The following is a 20,404-nucleotide window of genomic DNA, read 5'->3' as shown; positions in this document are numbered from 1 at the left end:
TTGTTGTTGTACTAGCGACTAAGTTGGCGTAAAACAACCTTTGGTATCGTTCTGCGTTTAAAGATCACATATATAGTATGCTCTGAGTTGGACAGTACAGTACACTTACATTTAGCCAGTGATTATCGTTATTTAAACTAAATGATCAGTGTGGAGGCCCCGTAGCTCAGTGGCTAGAGCGCGGGTTTGGTAAACCAGGGGTTGTGGGTTCATATCCCACTGGGGCCTCCACTCCCTGAGAAGGGTTGCGTCAGGAAGGGCGTAAAAATTGTGCCAAACATACATGTGCGTTCATCTGAGATGACACGCTGTGTGCTTAAAACAAACCAAGTAATATTATTTTAACTAATTATATTTTTTATCCAGGTGTAAATGTAGAAATTTCCAGCCAATGCCTTCCCAGAGAGAATGCCGCTGCGGTAAGGAAATTACAGAAACCGCCCAGAAGTTGGATTGTTGCATTGTTAACCACGAAAGATTCCACCCAGTCTGCCTAAACCCATTTGTATTGGAGACAGCCTGGCATGTCTTTCAATACCATTATGGCAGAAATGCTTTCACAGGAGAAGGATATCAAAGAAATACCCACGTGGCGTACAGAGTTGGTGAGGTGGTGTTGGGGCCATCTTGACAAGAGCAACAGGGTTGTTATACTATTATGTACTGTGCAGAGAATCCAAGCAGAATTTCCACCCCCAGGACTTGAAGATGATGCTGTGTTCACAGGATTTATGGCCAGTTGATGAAGACTACCCTTTTATTTGCATGAAAACTAAACTGTGGGTGTTGATCTTTCACTAATAAATGATGGAGATTACTGCCATTATGTGACAGTTTCGACTCTCAAATATCTTTTGTTGTTCTGGTGCAAAATTTGCCTTTCAAGTTGACTCTAAGTAGAGTACATGAAATGGTTGAAGAATTTGTGATATCATCTGTAAGTATCGCAGCACTGAAAAAGTTTCTAAACCAAGTTATTTTTTTACAAACCACTGAAGGTGAAATCATCATTCAATAAACTTTTGTATATGCACGTGCAATGCAGCCCTATGGGGGCACAAACCAGTGCAATCTGTAGGCCGGTCCCAACCGCGGATAAATGCAGAGGGTTGCGTCAGGAAGGGCATCCGGCGTAAAAACTGTGCCAAACAAATGTGAGCATTCATCTAAAGAATCCCATACCGGATCGGTTGTGGCCCGGGTTAACAACGCCGCCCCCGGCACTACTAACCTGCAGGGCGTCGGTGGAAATTCAGCTACTGTGGGTCGAAGACAAAGAAGAGGAGGAAACCGGATCCAGCGTGAGAAGAAAAAGAGGAATGCACAGACCCTACAACTGAGTGTAGGGACTTTGAATATTGGGACTATGACAGGAAAAGCTCAGGAGTTGGTTGACATGATGATTATGAGAAAGGTTGATATTCTGTGCATCCAAGAGAGCAGGTGGAAAGGTAGTAAGGCTAGAAGTTTGGGAGCGGGGTTTAAATTATTCTACCACGGAGTAGATGGGAAGAGAAATGGAGTAGGGGTTATTTTAAAGGAAGAGCTGGCTAAGAATGTCTTGGAGGTGAAAAGAGTATCAGATCGAGTGATGTGACTAAAATTTGAAATTGAGGGTGTTATGTATAATCTGGTTAGCGGCTATGCACCACAGGTAGGATGTGACCTAGAGTTGAAAGAGAAATTCTGGAAGGAACTAGATGAAGTAGTTCTGAGCATCCCAGACAGCGAGAGAGTTGTGATTGGTGCAGATTGTAATGGACATATTGGTAAAGGAAACAGGGGCGATGAAGAAGTGATGGGTAAGTACGGCATCCAGGAAAGGAACTTTGAAGGGCAGATGGTGGTGGACTTTGCAAAAAGGATGGAGATGGCTGTAGTGAACACTTATTTCCAGAAGAGGGAGGAACATATAGTGACCTACAAGAGTGGAGGTAGAACCACGCAGGTAGATTATATTTTGTGCAGACGATGTAATCTGAAGGAGTTTACTGACTGTAAAGTAGTGGTAGGGGAGAGTGTAGCTCGACAGCATAGGATGGTAGTATGTAGGATGATTCTGGTGGTGGGTAGGAAGATTAAGAAGACAAAGGTAGAGCAGAGAACCAGGTGGTGGAAGCTGAGAAAGGAAGAATGTTGTGCGGCCTTTCGAAAAGAGGTAAGACAGGCTCTCGATGGACAGCAGAAGCTCCCGGAAGACTGGACAACAACAGCCAAGGTAATCAGAGAGACAGGCAGGAGAGTACTTGGTGTGTCTTTTGGTAGGAAAGGGGAGAAGGAAACTTGGTGGTGGAACCCCGAAATACAGGGAGTCATACAAGGAAAGAGATTAGCGAAGAAGAAGTGGGATACTGAGAGGACTGAGGAGAGGCGAAAGGAGTACATCGAGATGCGACGTAGGGCAAAGGTAGAGGTGGCAAAGACTAAACAAGAGGCATATGAAGACATGTACACCAGGTTGGAGACGAAAGAAGGAGAAAAGGATCTCTACAGGTTGGCCAGACAGAGGGATAGAGATGGGAAGGATGTGCAGAAGGTTAGGGTGATTAAGGATAGAGATGGAAATGTGTTGACTGGTGCCGGTAGTGTGCTCAATAGATGGAAAGAATACTTTGAGAAGTTGATGAATGAAGAAAATGAGAGAGAAGGAAGAGTTGAAGAGGCAAGAGTGAAGGACCAGGAAGTGGAAATGATTACTAAGGGGGAAGTCAGAAAGGCACTACAAAGGATGAAAAATGGAAAGGCAGTTGGTCCTGATGACATACTGGTAGAGGTATGGAAGCAATTTGGAGAGATGGCTGTGGAGTTTTTGACCAACTTATTCAACAGAATACTAGCGGGCGAAAAGATGCCTGAAGAATGGAGGAAAAGTGTTGTAGTTCCCATTTTTAAGAACAAAGAGGATGTTCAGAGCTGTGGGAACTATAGAGGAATAAAGTTGATGACCCACACAATGAAGTTATGGGAAAGAGTAGTGGAGGCTAGACTCAGGACAGAAGTAAGTATCTGCGAGCAACAGTATGGTTTCATGCCTAGAAAGAGTACCACAGATGCATTATTTGCCTTGAGGATGCTCGTGGAAAAGTACAGAGAAGGTCAGAAGGAGCTACATTGTGTCTTTGTGGATCTAGAGAAAGCCTATGACAGAGTACCAAGAGAGGAACTGTGGTACTGCATGCGTAAGTCTGGTGTGGCAGAGAAGTATGTTAAAATAGTACAGGACATGTATGATGGCAGCAGAACAATGGTGAGGTGTGCCTTAGGTGTGACAGAGGAATTTAAGGTGGAGGTGGGACTGCATCAGGGATCAGCTCTGAGCCCCTTCCTGTTTGCAGTGGTAATGGATAGGCTGACAGATGAGGTTAGACTGGAATTCCCTTGGACCATGATGTTCGCAGATGATATTGTGATATCCAGTGAAAGCAGGGAGCAAGTAGAGGAACAATTAGAAAGATGGAGACATGCACTGGAAAGGAGAGGAATGAAGATTAGCCGAAGTAAAACAGAGTATATGTGCGTGAATGAGAAAAGTGGAGGGGGAAGAGTGAGGCTACAGGGAGAAGAGATAGCGAGGGTGGATGACTTCAAATACTTGGGGTCAACAATACAGAGCAATGGAGACTGTGGTAAGGAAGTGAAGAAACGGGTCCAAGTGTGGTGGAACAGTTGGCGAAAGGTGTCTGGTGTGTTATGTGACAGAAGAGTGTCTGCTTGGATGAAGGGCAAAGTTTACAAAACAGTGGTGAGGCTGGCCATGATGTACGGATTAGAGACGGTGGCCCTGAAGAAACAACAGGAAGCTGAACTGGAGGTGGCAGAAATGAAGATGTTGAGGTTCTCGCTCGGAGTGACCAGGTTGGATAGGATTAGAAATGAGCTCATTAGAGGGACAGCCAAAGCTGGATGTTTTGGAGACAAGATTCGAGACAGCAGACTTCGATGGTTTGGACATGTTCAGAGGCGAGAGAGTGAGTATATTGGTAGAAGGATGCTGAGGATGGAGCTCCCAGGCAAAAGAGCGAGAGGAAGACCAAAGAGAAGGTTTATGGATGTGGTGAGGGAAGACATGAGGGCAGTTGGGGTTAGAGAGGAAGATGCAGGAGATAGGCTAAGATGGCAAAAGATGACACGCTGTGGCGACCCCTAACGGGACAAGCCGAAAGGAAAAGAAGAAGATATGCACGTGCTAAATATGTTCTGTTAAAAAAAGGCAAGTGCAGAAGAGGCTACAATTTGCCAAAAAAACATCAACTGGCCTAAAGAGAAATGGAGGAACACTTTGTGGACTGATGAGAGTAAAATAATTGTTTTTGGTCCAGGGGATTGGCTCCAGCACTCCCCGTGACCCTTGTAAGGATAAGCGGCTAAGAAAATTGATGGAAGAATGGATATATATGCATATATATATATATATACACACCGTATATACAGTGCCATGTGAAAGTATTCGGCCCCCTTGAATTTTTCAACCTCTTGCCACATTTCAGGCTTCAAACATTTTGTCTTTGATATCCCTGGTGCAGAGTGGATGCAGGCGCTCCCTCTGAGCTGCTTTTACCTCCCCAAAATCCAAATCTTCACCCCTACTATCCTCTAATCCTGCAACCTGAGAGCGGCTTTGCCCATTTCTGAGGCCGGTAACACTTACCACCCATTGAGAGTGAAATTAAATAACCAACGATGAGCTAAGGCTAGCGATGAGCTAACGCTAGCGAGGCTTGCATTGGACCACAAAGGGGGAAGACTTCAACGAGGACCGTGAGGCCTTAGAGGACGCCAGATAAGTGGACACAACCCACAACTCCAACTTTCTTCACTCCTGCTGTGTAAAACACTGCAGGGACATTGTGGTTTGAATCTCTTTTAGACCCCTACCTTAACTTAGCCTAGGTGGGTCCAATATGTGAATTGTGTACCTTGTGTTTTGACTTTGTTTATTTGATTGTTTTTATTTTACTATCTGCAGCCGTATGGTTGGTGCAAGCAAGTGCAATCTGGAGGCCAGTCCCAAGCCCGGATAAATGCAGAGGGTTGCGTCAGGAAGGGCATCCGGCATAAAACTGTGCCAAACACAATGAGCGTTCATCAAATGAATCCCACACTGGATCAGTCGTGGCCTGGGTTAACAACGTCTGCCCCCGGGACCGTTAACCTGCAGGGCGTCGATGGAAATTCAGCTACTGTGGGTCGAAGACGAAGAGGATGAAAGCGGCTTAGTCTGCAGAAGAAGAAGAGGAAGGCATAGAGCCTACAACTGAATGTAGGGAGTTTGAATGTTGGGACTATGGCAGGAAAACGTCAGGAGTTGGTTGACAAGATGATTCGGACAAAGGTTGATATACTGTGCATCCAAGAGACCGGGTGGAAGGTAGTAAGGCTAGAAGTTTAGGAGCAGGGTTGAAATTATTTTACCATGGAGTAGATGGGAAGAGAAATGGAGTAGGGGTCACTCAGGTCTTTGAGGGTCAGAATTCTAGCTGATAGACAGGTGTTCAAATACTTATTTGCAGCTGTATCATTCAAAATAAATCGTTAAAAAAATCATATATTGTGAGTTCTGGATTTTTGTTTTTAGATTATCTCTCTCACAGTGGACATGCACCTACGATGAAAATTTCTGACCCCTCCATGGTTTCCCTCAAAATTTTCACCTCACACAAGGAGAAGACTGATCAGAGATGTAGCCAAGAAGCCCATGATCACTCTGGATGTAGTGCAGAGATCTACAGCGGAGGTGGGAGAGTCAGTCCATAGGACAACGATCAGTCGTACACTGCACAAATCTGGCCTTTATGGAAGGGTGGCAAGAAGAAAGCCATTTATCAAAGATGTCCATGAAAACCTTCATATAAAGTTTGCCACAAGCCACCTGGGAGACACACCAAACATGTGGTAGAAGGTCCTCTGGTCAGATGAAACCAAAATCGAACTTTTTGGCCACAATCCAAAATGATATGTTTGCCGTGAAAGCAACACAGCTCATCACCCTGAACACACCATCCGCACTGTCAAATATGGTGGTGGCAGCCTCACGGTTTGGGACTGGTTTTCTTCAGCAGGGACAGGGAAGATGCTTCAAATTGATGGGAAGATGAATGGAGTCAGATACAGGACCATTATGGAAGAAAACCTATTGGAGACTGCAAAAGACCTGAGACTCAGACAGATATTTATCTTCCAAAAGGGATAATGATCCAAAACATAAAGCCTAATCTACAATGGTTCACAAATAAACGTATCCAGGTGTTAGAATGGCCTCGTCAAAGTCCAGACCTGAATCCAATCGAGAATCTGCGGGCAGAACTGAAGACTGCTGTTCAGAAACGCTCTCCATCCAACCACACTGAGCTCGAGCTGTTTTGAAAGGAAGAATGGGCAAGAATTTCAGTCTCTCGATGTGCAAAACTGATAGAGACATACCCCAAGTGACTTGCAGCTGTAATTGCAGGAAAAGGTGGCGCTACAAAGTATTAATGCAAGGGGGGACGAATAATATTGCATGCCCCACTTTTCAGGTTTTTATTTGTTAAAAAAGTATAAAATATTCAATAAATTTCATTCCACTCCACGATTCTGTCCCACTTGTTGATTCTTGACAAAAAATTTTGTTTTATATCTTTATGTTTGAAGCCTGAAATGTGGCGAAAGGTTGAAATATTCAAGAGGGCCCAATACTTTCACAAGGCACTGTATGCAGAGTTGCCTTGCTTGTGCGTTTCTGCTTCCTCCTTTGCTGTTCGTGTTCTGTGCACTGTGTGCGCGATGCAAGAGTGGGCGTCAAAGTTGTTTTAAGCACCCAGACCAAATTGGAGTTCTTTAGCTCCTTAATGAGAGTTGACATTTACCTCTGTAAAAGTAATTCTGCCTATTGAGCAGAAACCTATGACTGTATCTGTATCAGAGTGGACTTGATGCGTGAGAGATAACTTTTGCAATAAACTCAAATTTTATGAGTCTTTATATTGTGTTTGTTCATTTGCAAGCATTTTATTGAAAATAAGAAATATTTTCGGTAAATGTAATGAACTGAATTTGTATATGAAATGATTATCTTTTTTTCCCCCTGGAGCTCTGCTGCCATTAGCCAGCCCACTGCAACAGCAAAGCCAAGCATTTGAGTTGGCTGGGACTGGAAACGGAAGCATTCTGTGCAGTCTCGACATGTCAGTTGAGACACACAGTTGTCGCAGTGGAGAATGTCCAGTTAATTTTCATCACAAAAGACGCTGACACGCGAATTGAAATATAACAAAAATGATATAAATTGGTCATTATTTCACTGTGGCCTGGTAACAAATGCCTCAGAGCACCGTAGTCATTCACGGACCGGTGGTTGGGGACCGCTGCCGTAAAATACCATTTAACCTATTCAGATGCATTCATTTAAGCCAAAACACACTCGATCAGGTTGTAAATGGTTGTTCTTATGTGGGATATGATGATTTTGTTCCTTGGCAGATGAAGAATCAGGTAGAAATGTACCTTCTTTAATGCTCATATCCTAGACTGTATCTGGTCACTAACTGACTTCAAATTTTTAAACCGTGGTGGGTGTCTGCACATGTTGGATGCACTTTGATTCAGGAATTCTACTACTTTAGATCAGAGCTCCTGACACTAAAACAGCATTCTGTCACCTGAAACCATCAAATTGTCTCTTCCTTCCCTGTTGTACTTTCTGTCAATACTTGCAAGCGTCTGTCAGTGCTTCCATCCCATCCGCCTCCTCCAATCCAGCTCCCCTGTTAAGATGTTTACTCACATTCTTACCATATTCCCTTCCTTAGGCTCCGTTTTGTACTTATTTCTGTGGCTTTGCTTCATGGCATTGTCATCTTATCAACATGCTTTGTTTTCCCACAGAAACATTATACTGTATGTCATCAAGCCTCGCTTCCCATTCCTTTCCCCCAATATACCCATTGTACTGCAACCACCTTCCTAATTGAATCTCAGGTCTTCCTTCCCCCTTTCCTGCATGAGTAGGATTTTTGTGCGTCACAGCACTGCTGGCTTCCCCAGCAGCAGCTTGCACGGCGGGAACCAACAGTCCGTACATCATCTACTCCTCTTTTCTGTGTTGATGGCTTGAGATGTTCACAACACAAGGTGTGCTCAGAGGAACTACTTGTCAGGTCAAATGGCTCCCTGTTCGGAAACATTGGGAGAAGTTGATTCTCACCAAAGAAGTAATGAAACATCCTGCCATGTAGGGACAGTGTGTGTGGGTGGGTGAGGTGGCTGTATTTGGGGGAATGAGCGTAGCAGGTGACAGATTCATGGTAACATATCTTTCTGATGTTTTTTTCCACATTCACACGCGAATAAGCAAGTACTTGTTACAACTGTGAATGGATTCTTTTTTCAATTATTTTTTTTAATAAGGGGCTTTGTTCACGAGCATGAAGCACCATGCAGAGATCACCAGTCCCCTAACAGTCAATATTTGCGCACTTGCAACTGTAAAAGAATGTAAGCCATCGATCACTGTGACATGTGACCATCTTCTGTCCGTGACTTCACACTGGGACATTGCCATCTACTATGGGAGACGAAGACGCCCCTTCTGACACGGAAGCTTTTTTCGAAGAAGAAAACATCTCACAACCGAGGGAAGTGACCGGGGCAATATTACCCTATCGTTTTGAGCCATATTTAGATGATATGCGAATCCCGGCCAAACCGCAGGCGGCCAAACGACCTCCCCGTTTGATCAACCTCTGCGCGGTGGTGATCAAAACACCGCCGCCCTCGAGCAACGATGACACCATGGCCAAACCGCCTCCCCGTCCTATCCACCTCCATGGCGTAGATGAGCCAACACGGCCTGGCGCTGAGCCGGATTGAGCCACCCTGGCCGAAGCCGTGATCACAGCGGACGAGGCACGGCTTTGGTGGCGGCTCGTCCGAAGCCGTGCTTGGTGCCGACAGGTACATCGACACAATTAGCACTCCTGATTTAGGTGCGCACATTGACACACATCTTTTGTTACGTTATGAGAGACGGATTACGTGGTCCCCCCCAAACTATTATTTGTGTGACATTTGTGTCAGTCTTTGCGCATACAAAATGGTGTGAATTCACTATCATGTGGCTAAAGACACATACCACTGGGATTCTTTCATTGGGTGTTGTTCTATATCCAGTTGTACAGCCAGGTTCACGATCCTCGTTTTGCATGCTTCTTCTCCTGTCCTTGTCCTGTCCTTTCTTGCCATGTTCTTCCATCCCAGAGTGTAGCACTACACTCTCAAGATTCATACTTAATCTTTTTTCATTGTAGATATGTAATGATTGTGTACAGTTAGTGCTTTGTCTTATTTTCTCTCTCAACCCTCTGAAAATTCAGTTCTTTTTGATTGATCATCTCTGATCCTCAATAAAACACGACGAAATCACAGAGGAAGCAAAAAAAAAAAAAAAAAACCCACCAAAAACAAACACTGAATGCCCGTGACCTTTGATCCCTGAGGCAGCACTGCAACAAAAACCGCCAATGTGTAAAGGATATCACTACATGGGCCTCGGAACATTTCAGAAAACCACTGTCAGTAAGTACAGTTCAGCGCTACATCTGTAAGTGCAAGTTAAAACTCTACTATGCAAAGCAAACATCATTTATGAACAACAGCCAGAAACGCAGCTGGGCTCTCTATCCTCATGGTAATCTAATATGGACCAATGCAACGTGTGAAAGTGTGGTCCAACAAGTCCAATTTTCAAGTTGTTTTTGGAAATTGTGTACATTGTGTCCACTGGGCAAAGGAGGATTGTTATGGACGCAGAGTTCAAATACCATCATCTGTGATGGTATGGGGCTGTGTTCTTGCCAATGGCATGGTTAATTTACATATCTGCGAAGGTACCATGAATGCTGAAAGATACATTTAGGTTTTGGAGAAACATATACTGCCATCCAAGCAATGTCTTTTACATGGACAGCCCTGCTCATTTCAGCAAGACAATGCCAAACCACATTCTGCACGTGTTACAACGGTTAGCTCTGTAGTGAAACTGCAGATTCTCGACTGGGCTGCCTGTAGTCTAGACGTGTCTCCCATTGAAAATGTGTGGGGCATTCTGAGACGTAAAATACAATGAGATACCACAGACTGTTGAACAACTGAAGCTGTACATGGGGCAAGAATGGGAAAGACTTCCATCTACGACGCTTTATCAATTAGTGTCCTCAGTTCCCAAATGTAAGAAAAGCTGATGTAACACAGTGGTAAACATGTCCCAGTCCCAGCTATTTTGGAATGTGTTGCAGCCATAAAAGTTAAAAAATAAATAAATAAAGTTAAATTTACGTAAAAAGGCCCAAAATGTATTTTTAGAATTATGGCATTTTCTGTCAAAGAGTAGATGAGGTTGCCAATCACCGGCTTCCCAAATAGAGGTGGACAAAGTATAGTCCAATCCTCTTTCTTTCTCTCTTTCAGGGTGTACCCCGCCTCTTGCCTGAAGAGAGCTGGGATAGACTCGAGCACACCCATGACCCTAATGAGGATAGGCTGAACAGAAGATGAATGTATCAATGAATTATTTAATTCAAGTCTTGCTTCATTTCTTATAATTAAATAATTATTAAAATAACGTATTGAAAATGTAATGAAGTTGTTATTGAGTTTCAGTGCTTTTGACAGTGTGTACGCCAGCAAAGATGGCTCTGACAGCCCTTACAGCACCACACTGACTACGACTACTCCACTTATTCCATCCATCCATCCATTTTTCATACTGCATATTAATATTACTATTATGCTATGGTATTATCACTGCTACTACTAAGTATCAAAAACATTTATTTTCAGTGATAAGCAAAACGTCTCTGTAAAGGAATGATTTATCTTTATTTTGTGATGTTAAGGAGTAAAGGTAAACTACATACACTTTGTTTTACATGTACAGTATTATCATCACTTAAAAGATGCATTTAATTCAAGTGAGGTTTGTCTCAAAGTTTAAACATTGTTTCAAGGACATACAAAGTAAAAATTTCACCACGCCCAAAGTGTAAAGAGCGGTCCGGTTAGCCGGCTCTAATTTCCCATATTTATATTTTTTTGGGGGGAATTGTCAACTCAAGGCAATACAATTTATTGAGGCAAAGTCAAATTTAATAACTACTGAGTTCGGGAAAAATGAAATATGTCGTGTTCTTTGGAAATTAAATGGTATTCCTACCATTAAAGAGAGACTGATATTTTTATGAAGATATACTGTAGATGATGGCAGGAAATTGTCATAATTAGAAGTGTGACCTATTCACAGATACAGGGAACATGGGAGAATAGTCAAATTAGAAGGGCATGGATAGAGGCAAGAGTGTGGAGAGGAGAGAAGGCTGCCACTTTTAGATTTATGGAGGGACACACACACACACACCACACACACACACACTCTCTCTCTCTCTCCTCTCTCTCTCTCTCCTCTCTCTCTCTCTCCTCTCTCTCTCTCTCGCTCTCTCTCTCTCTCTTCTCTCTCTCTCTCTCTCTCCTCTCTCTCTAGAGAGAGAGAGAGAGAGAGAGAGAGAGAGAGAGAGAGAGAGAGAGAGAGAGAGAGAGAGAGAGAGAGAGAGAGAGAGAGAGAGAGAGAGAGAGAGAGAGAGAGAGAGAGAGAGAGAGAGAGAGAGAGAGAGAGAGAGAGAGAGAGAGAGAGAGAGAGAGAGAGAGAGAGAGAGAGAGAGAGAGAGAGAGAGAGAGAGAGAGAGAGAGAGAGAGAGAGAGAGAGAGAGAGAGAGAGAGAGAGAGAGAGAGAGAGAGAGAGAGAGAGAGAGAGAGAGAGAGAGAGAGAGAGAGAGAGAGAGAGAGAGAGAGAGAGAGAGAGAGAGAGAGAGAGAGAGAGAGAGAGAGAGAGAGAGAGAGAGAGAGAGAGAGAGAGAGAGAGAGAGAGAGAGAGAGAGAGAGAGAGAGAGAGAGAGAGAGAGAGAGAGAGAGAGAGAGAGAGAGAGAGAGAGAGAGAGAGAGAGAGAGAGAGAGAGAGAGAGAGAGAGAGAGAGAGAGAGAGAGAGAGAGAGAGAGAGAGAGAGAGAGAGAGAGAGAGAGAGAGAGAGAGAGAGAGAGAGAGAGAGAGAGAGAGAGAGAGAGAGAGAGAGAGAGAGAGAGAGAGAGAGAGAGAGAGAGAGAGAGGAGATCTCTCTCTCTCTCTCTCTCTCTCTCTTCTCTCTCTCTCTCTCTCTCTCTCTCTCTCTCTCTCTCTCTCTCTCTCCTCTCTCTCTCTCTCTCTCTCTCTTAAAAGCCAGGGTCAATTACATTCAGTTAAACAGGGCTCACCACAGTTCTGTCCATGCAGACTACTAAAAGAATAAACAGAAGACATGAATAGATATTGTAACCAGACTCTTATGTTTGTGTCAGGTCTGCTTAGCGTGGGACTAGGCATCACCCGGTTCAGATGAGAAAATAGAGACATGGTCACCTTTACTTTCAAACGTGTATTAAAACAGATTGAGTTAGACACTTTTGGGCCTTGAGCTGAGAGAAAGGCAAAAAGCCTTTCAACAAATCAAGGCAAGAAAAATATAAGATCGTATAAAGGGGCAGCATGGCAGCTAAAGGACTGATCCTGCAAGGTTGATAGATACAAATGATACTCGAGTAGTGTACAGTGACACTGCTCTCCTGGAGAGAAAAGAATGGTCAATTTAAACCATAGATAAAAACAGCTGCTAAACAAAGTCAACACTTTTGCATGCATAAGTCAAATTAACTTTTATTCTGTTCCCCACCCCCTCCATGCTAAATGGTGGATTGATGGGTGCCAGCCAATCGTAGGGCATAGAGAGACGAGACAAACAACGATTCGCGCTTACCATCCCAATGTATTTTGGGGTAAGTTATTCCATAATTGCAAGCTGACGTGAAACAGGAGATGTCCCACTGTGTTTTTTTTCCCAACTGAAGAAATTGGTTGGTATTATTGTATTTCGTCACATTGAGGTTTTAAGACAACACGTCTATTGACTCAGTTTATTGGCATGAGCTGGAGGGCTGTGTCTATCTGACTTCAGTCCAAAATGTTACTAAATCATTGTGGTGGCATTAGGTTTTGGAACTAATTCCATTAATGCCGTTAAATTTTCTGCGAGTGTGCTACTAGTGGCTAACCGCTGTAGGGATTTGAGAGTTTGGACCCTACGCGCGTTCATGAGTCGAGGAAGATATGACCAATGATTACAAAAACTTAACAGCAAATGGATTTATTACAAAGGAATGTGCAGTACAGACGTCCGGGTCTTATCCAGGTATCTGCCGCACATGAGACGTGCGTCTTCTGGCAGGATAGCCAAAGAGGAAAACAAAAGATGCCCAGTAACACAAGGTTTTTAGTTAGGTTGAATGGTAAAAGTGGCTGCCCCCCTGGTGTCATTTGTCTCCACGGCAACGCCTGGGAGAGGAGGATGGCGCCAGCCGGTTTTCTGCGTACAAATATCAAGGACAACCACCGGCTCCACAACACATCCTTGTCTGATTAGCAAATGGGCAACACTTTATCTGTTGATTAAATGTATAAGATCATATTTAAGCAAATAATCAAAGTGCAATAAAAGTAAAATGGTCTTCACTGCGTACGGTCATGTGCACATATGCCGAATCAGACGAAGGGTCCCTGCCCTTCACCATCTCTGCTTGCCTTAGAGAGCATGATGGGTTTCATGTGTGCTTTCACGTTGCAGAACACAGAACACGATGTAGGGCAGGGGGTGCTCAATGTGTCGATCGCGTGACAGACGTCCTTTACTCAAGTCATCAGACTATCATCCATCTCATTGCTTGATTCAGGTGTGGTAGATACATCGAACGTAAAGGCGCATTCAAGCAAGCTGGCCTATTTATGGTCTCTCTTTTGCTTTCTCCACAGATGCCGTGGCATCATTGACATTTCACTGATTCGGCATAGAACAACTTTCCGATTGCCACTGGCATTGACTGGATTTAGATCACAGACATTTCATTGATCGGGCATGGCAGAAAAAACAATTGAATTGGCATTTTGACCATAACTCTTTCTTGTAAAGGGCGGTTCTGGACAACGACTTTGTGACCTCCTTTCGGATTGCGGGGTTGAGGTCTGGAAACATCCCTTTAATACAGGTTGAAGCCACACCAGTGGCTCTACCTTGCCTCGTTTTTGACTAAACCTGTGAAATAACCTCAAAAACCTCCGTCCCTTTGCTTAATTGCATTTGGATTGCTGAATCTTTAAAAAAAAAAAAAAACACCTGCCCCCAATTGCGCTTCTATCGCTCCCCCTTTCAACCAGTACCAACAACTTTACACTCTCGCTGTCTGTGTTTCTTCAACCTTCCATACTTTGTCTCTTGCGAAAAAACATATTTTGATCGGTTCTACACTGCAAAGGTTTGTTACATATCCATGATGATGCATCCTGATTGAGATGGGAGGCCTAGGTCCAACAGCAATTGTAATAGCAAAGTCACGTAAAGTGAACCACGTTGTACCTGTATTCGATTTGTAAATGGTTGTTCAGCAGTTAATTTTGTACATTTTGAATGTTAATTCTTTTGTTGAATTTTTACTGCTTTTTGATTTTTAATCTTACATTTGACAAATATCCTGATCTAAAATAAATAAAACTAAACAAAACATTTTTGACAAAAATTTAAATAAACTAAATATTTAAAATACTGTCATTAACTCATATTTTAATAATAATTCAAAATAACCAGATTCAATTATGAATTCACCTTTGTGGAGTTTGCATGTTTTCTCTGAGCCTGCATGGATTTTCTCTGGGTACCCCAGTTTCCTCCCACATCCCAAAAACAATGCATGGTAGGAAAATTGAAGACTCTAAACTGTCCGTAGGCCTGACTGTGAGTACAAATGGTTTCTATGTACCCTGCAACTAGGTGGATACCAGTTAAGGTTCCAAAGACAGCTGTGATAGGAAAATTAATGAAAAAACTTGGAAAAGTCAAAAACAAAATAAAAACTAACTAGTGGAAAATCCCCAAAATGATATACTTGGAGGAGACAAATGCAATGTTATTAACAGTGGTGTTGCACAATGTTATCCACAGACATGTCATCCAACAACATGCTTCCTTTGTTTTTAAATATTCTCCATTGTCTAACTCAAAATTATGTCAACTTTTATACATTAGTGTAAGTTTTTTCTGTACTACTTCCAGTAAGTTCAACTGCCACGAATTTCCCATTTTCACAATTTTTGCATATGTGTGTGTGTTTCATTAAGCGCACAATAGGGCACAAACACTTATTTTTGACTGCCTGCAAGGCTGTTTTTTTAATGGGTTAAAAAATAACAGGATCAGAGGGCACACCCACTCTGGCTACTCTTTAATTGTATGAGAGTTTGGATAACGAGAACAACAAATGACGGGATAACGGCCAAATGACGGGAGCGACACACTGCACAAGGACGCACAATGAGTGATACACAAGCCTCAAGACACAAAGAAAGCAATTGTGCCGTGAGTCCATGAGTGGCTACGTTGAGGAAAGGAAACAAGCGCAATGGGACGCATGCTGAAGTTGGACAGTAAATCCATCCCATATTCCCAAACATGCCTCAGTGTCTTTGCTTAGTAGAGCATTTGAATGAAACAAACCAGCTCTGAAGAAATGTCTTTGCAAAAAACTGTTGTCAAATCAAAGCATGATTTTCTGCATTGTTTGATGCACTATTTCAAGGAATCCCACCCAAAAATAGCTGACGATTGGATACTGATTTCCATGCTGCAGGAGACACAAATTCTGCTTAAGTTTGATCAATGAAGACACAGAGAGAGGACACATGGACTGGGTGAGTTAGAGTGGACAGGTCTGGAGTGGAGAAGTAATTACTGAACTGAGGGTTGATAATAATAATAACAAAAAAAATATTTCATGCTATTGTTCTTGTCACAATACAGAATAGTGACAGGTGGACTAGAAAAAGAGTGAGGGAAAAAAGCTGGGGATATAAAAAAAGAAAATGTCACTGGTGTAAAAGATGTCTCCATATACTAAATGAAGAGTAGCGCAAGCACTGCCTGGATGGCATATGCCACCTCCAATTGTAAAGTAAGCTGAACAAGGAACCCTTCAGGGTGTTGTTTAAAAAAAAAAAAAAAAAAAAAAATTAAAATCAATGATTACTTTCTCAAAGGATGTGATTTTTGCCTCACATTTTCTGTGTAATTTTTTCTTTATTTTTTTATAAATAAGGTCTTTTTGGATGCCTTTTATTTTGAGTTTGAAAGGTTTACACAATATTATTCTGTTGAATGACAAGCAACATGGTGCGATTGTCAGGGATTTTGCCCTGACTGATATATTTTGTCAGTGGAAAATACAAATTTACTAATGGTTTAAAAATGCAAAATAAGTGCAAACTTGAATGCGCAAGAAAACAAATGGAGAAGCATCTGCATACAACTAGAATTGCCCATACTAAACATGCTAGTTTGACACATTGTTCAGTTTTTTTAATTTGATTAATTTAGTGCAACGAGATTTATCAAATTTGAGATTAACAGCACTGGCTGATGTTGGGACATGTTTTCCACAAGTGTGAACATATTTGAAATGCCAACAAAAATATCATGACGTAGAGTTTCTGAATGTTGGAAGGTTGACATCAAACACAGATACTACCATATAAATAAGACAAAACTGAGTACCTGAGTACCATTTCTGTGCATCTGTGACAATTGATGGTGGCCTCTCTCTGAACTGTGTGAGAGCTATCCTAAGCTTTAAAAGCAAAGTGATACAGGATGGGCCCAGACCGGTATAACACATCGCCACACTCAGGGCAAATAAAATGTGGCATTAATTCATGAACCCTCAAAAATGATCAGCGCAGTTAATATATTTTATGTAACTCAATGCATCCTGGAGATATTTTTAAAGGAGATCTGATCATTATCTTGAAACTGGTGCCAAATTGAAAAATGGCCTTTTATAATCATGGCTTTCTACAGTGACTGTCATAAGGAGGTGGTCCTTTCTGATCTGTATTTAGGTTTTTACCAACTGCTGTCACAGATGGTCTGCACGGCAATCAGCTTGGCCTTTTAGAGCATGAATAACACTGGAAAGAGGCCATATTAATATTGAACTCGCCACTTGTTGCCTTAAACTTTTTTCGTCATGTTGGTATTCCAATATTTCGCTATCAGTACAAGGTTGTACATAAATATATATAAGTAGGCCCCAGTTTCCTTGTTTCTAATGTGGCTAATGTGTAGTTAGCTTCGGTTCTCTAGTACCTATCTGTTGTTCCATTCCTAACTTTTGTAGTTACAGCCAGTCTTAACTCTGGTTCTCTTATTTGTTTTCCTTTATTCAGTTGTGCTTGAAGTATTTTATTCAATTAGCAGCCCTTTAGTGTACTTCCTTTTTTAGCGTTTCTCCCCTGTTCCCCCGGCACTGTCCCTCCACATGGTTTATCCTTATTTCCGGATTTTTCATGTGAACACTGTTGTCCTGTTTTCTACCTTGCTGTACAAGTAAAAGTAAAAGTAGTAAAAGTCTTGCACATCGCCAATTCTTGGTTGTGTGTTTTGGGGTCCTATGTTTGATAATACATGCCATACTAGTGACTCGTTTCTCTTTGCTCTTTCCTCTCTTTGTATTGTACGCCAACAAAGAAATATTAGCTACAAAGGCGAGACACCTGACAATTGTGGCATGTTGTTTATGGGTAAATTTAATTGAATCCAGAAAAAGAATGCCAGTAGTTGAATTTTTTTTCTTATTTAGGGTTGGTCTCTCAGTTCTGAGGTCACGGGTTCAATCCCGGACCTGCCTGTGTGGAGTTTGGATGTTCCCCAGTGCCTCCGTGGGTTTCCCCTGGGCACTCCGGTTTACTCCTACATTCCAAAAACATGCAACATTAATTGGATACTCTAAATTTGCCCCTAGGTGTGATTGTGAGTTCGGCTTTTTGTCTCAATGTGCCCTCCGAATGGCTGGCAACCAGTTCAGGGTGTACCCTGCCTCCTCCCTGTTGACAGCTTGGGATACGCTCCAGCACTCCCCGTGACCCTCATGAGGATAAGCGGTGAAGAAAATTGAAGGATGGATAGTAGTTTTGTGAGGATCCTGAGCTGACACTGCAATTTGCCAGTTCAGCTGGGTCACTGGGGGTGTGGAACTGTGCAATCCACCATGAACAAATATGTTACAAGACAATGCAGAATGCTTTGCTGCATAAAATACAACTTTATGGTACCTCCTATGAGTATAAAGGCTGAAAAATTCACAGTAGGGCCACCATCATCCCCTACTGAGAACCTGTGGAGGATTTTTAAAAGGCAGATCTATGACGGGGGATGTGAGTATACCTCCAAACAGCAAATATTGCATCCTCAAGATATAGGCAGAGACTATACATCAATTCTTTACAATTTCAATTGATGAGGGTTGTTAAATAGAACTAAAGGAACTGATTCTATTTTAAATGGAGTATTTTATACCTTGGGTTTTTTGTTAACTGTTTTGCATAGTTTCATAATTAGAACCCTGTTTTCTAATAAATTTTGTAAAACAATACTACTGTCATCATGTTAATTTTCTTCACTGAAGCTATTAAACCTCTTCCCATCCAAAGTGTGGCTCATTTATATTACTTCACGGTGAGCAAAGGAACCAACACGTCTCACTCACCCTGTTTGGGTTGCTATCCAGGACTTTACGTCGTGCTGTGTCCAGCGCCTCATAGACTGGAGCAGCTCGAGCCCGAGGGGACTCCTGCTGTATCCCCTGGGACCGTTGATCACTGCAATGAGATGCATAAGTGATGTGGACTGGTTGTGTTTGGAGTTGAGCAGCGAACAGGTTAAACATGAAAGATACAGATTCTGGCACATCAAGAGTCAGCTCTTACTACAGCAGAAAAATTTAAAATTTTGCCAAATGCCAGGAGGGTATGATACACAGTATCATCTTCCTCTCATTCTTTGCATGTATGGTGAAAAAAAGTGAGAGAGTGGATCAAGACTGACATGCAGACAGAGAACGTTCAGAAAAACTGCATGTGAGCTCGCACCAGAATCTGAAGGGAACTTCTCAAGGTGGGAAAATTAGGGCGCGAGGATGGGAGGGGAAATGGGCCATGCTTCTTGAATGCAACACACAAGGTAGGTGAAATTAACAACAAAAACCTGGAATCCTTTCCTAAACAGTTACTCTACCTCAGGTTACAATGGTTTGACCCACAGGCAGTACTGACTATAATAGAGCAACAGGAAACAGATTGAGAAGTTATTAGGGAAGTCCACAGCCTACACCTTTAACTTGTTTTTTTTCATTGCTAGTTGTATGTAGACATGGATAAAATTGTTGGTACCACTCTGTCAATGAAAACCCCCCCACAGTGATCAGAGAAATAACTTGTATGTGACCAAAGTAATAATACAAATTTAATTATGGTAACCATTGCATTTCAATTATGGATTAAATAAATTGTTTTTAAAAAACAAACTCATGAAACAGGCCCTGATAAAAATGATGGTGACCCTAGAAAAGACTGACGCACCACGGGACTGCCGTAAATAGGAGGCCTGCTTGCTTAGAACGCGCCTTTATGTGTATGCGCTCGACTTATTGGCCACACCTGAATCAAGCGACGAGGTGGATGATACTCTGTTTTTTTTTTTTTTTTTTTTACGCCGTCACACAGCCTTGCGATCAACGCAATGAGCACCCCTGATGTAACTGAATTTCCTTTGACATGGCTCATGATGTTGATTACTTTCGACGTAAATGTGCTCACATTACATGAAGCAGTTCTTAACATGCGCTTTCGTACATGCTCCGTACGGTTAACTTCCATTTCCTGTTTCCGGGTGAATACTGGTTGTTTTGGAGTAGGCTTGTTTGGTTAACAACGTTTATGAAAGAAACACGTAAATTAATGTCAAAGACCACACAAAATAAGCGACGTCTTGAGAGAATGCGAGGGAAGGGGCGTTACTGTTACTAGTTTTAGTGCCTCAACATGGCTACGATCGTGAAAGCAAAACAACAAACTCAAACGCGTGTTCGTTCAATGTTGTCAACTAATATCCAGATTAATTTTAGGCAATTTTTCCGGAGCAATTTTCATGAAAATTAAAAAATCCGGAAGTCTGGGAAAATCTGGAGGACTTTCATCACTGATACGAGAAGACCATCTACAAGCATCAATGTTAAGTGTGCAGTTCCACATATTATTCAGAAAAATAAGATCCATGGGAGTGCAGCAAAACTCTCGGGACATTGCCACAGGAGGAAGATTGATAAGGAATTGAGGGTGAACTCCAAGGTCAAGGTAGATCAGTGTCAGATCACACAATTTGTCGTGGTTTGAGCTAAAGTGGACATCATGGGAGATGATCAAGGAGGTGTTTAATGTTGAAACGAAACCTTAAAAAATGTGAGTGGAATT

General features: G+C 42.3%; 1 protein-coding gene across 6 annotated transcripts in view; it reads right to left on the bottom strand.

The window, feature by feature from the left end:
- pard3ba (par-3 family cell polarity regulator beta a) overlaps positions 1–20,404 on the bottom strand; it is a 221,625-nt gene that overhangs the window by 32,828 nt on the left and 168,393 nt on the right. For all 6 annotated transcript variants that reach the window (XM_061803697.1, XM_061803714.1, XM_061803705.1 and 3 more), the window contains one exon: positions 18,643–18,754. In XM_061803697.1, the coding sequence (XP_061659681.1) occupies positions 18,643–18,754 (112 nt within the window). The remainder of the gene's footprint in view (positions 1–18,642; positions 18,755–20,404) is intronic.

The sequence above is a fragment of the Syngnathoides biaculeatus genome, chromosome 2, assembly GCF_019802595.1.
Source record: "Syngnathoides biaculeatus isolate LvHL_M chromosome 2, ASM1980259v1, whole genome shotgun sequence".
Classification (NCBI taxonomy): domain Eukaryota; kingdom Metazoa; phylum Chordata; class Actinopteri; order Syngnathiformes; family Syngnathidae; genus Syngnathoides; species Syngnathoides biaculeatus.
Note: the sequence above shows the minus strand (reverse complement) of the source record. Positions and strands in the feature narration are given on the sequence as shown.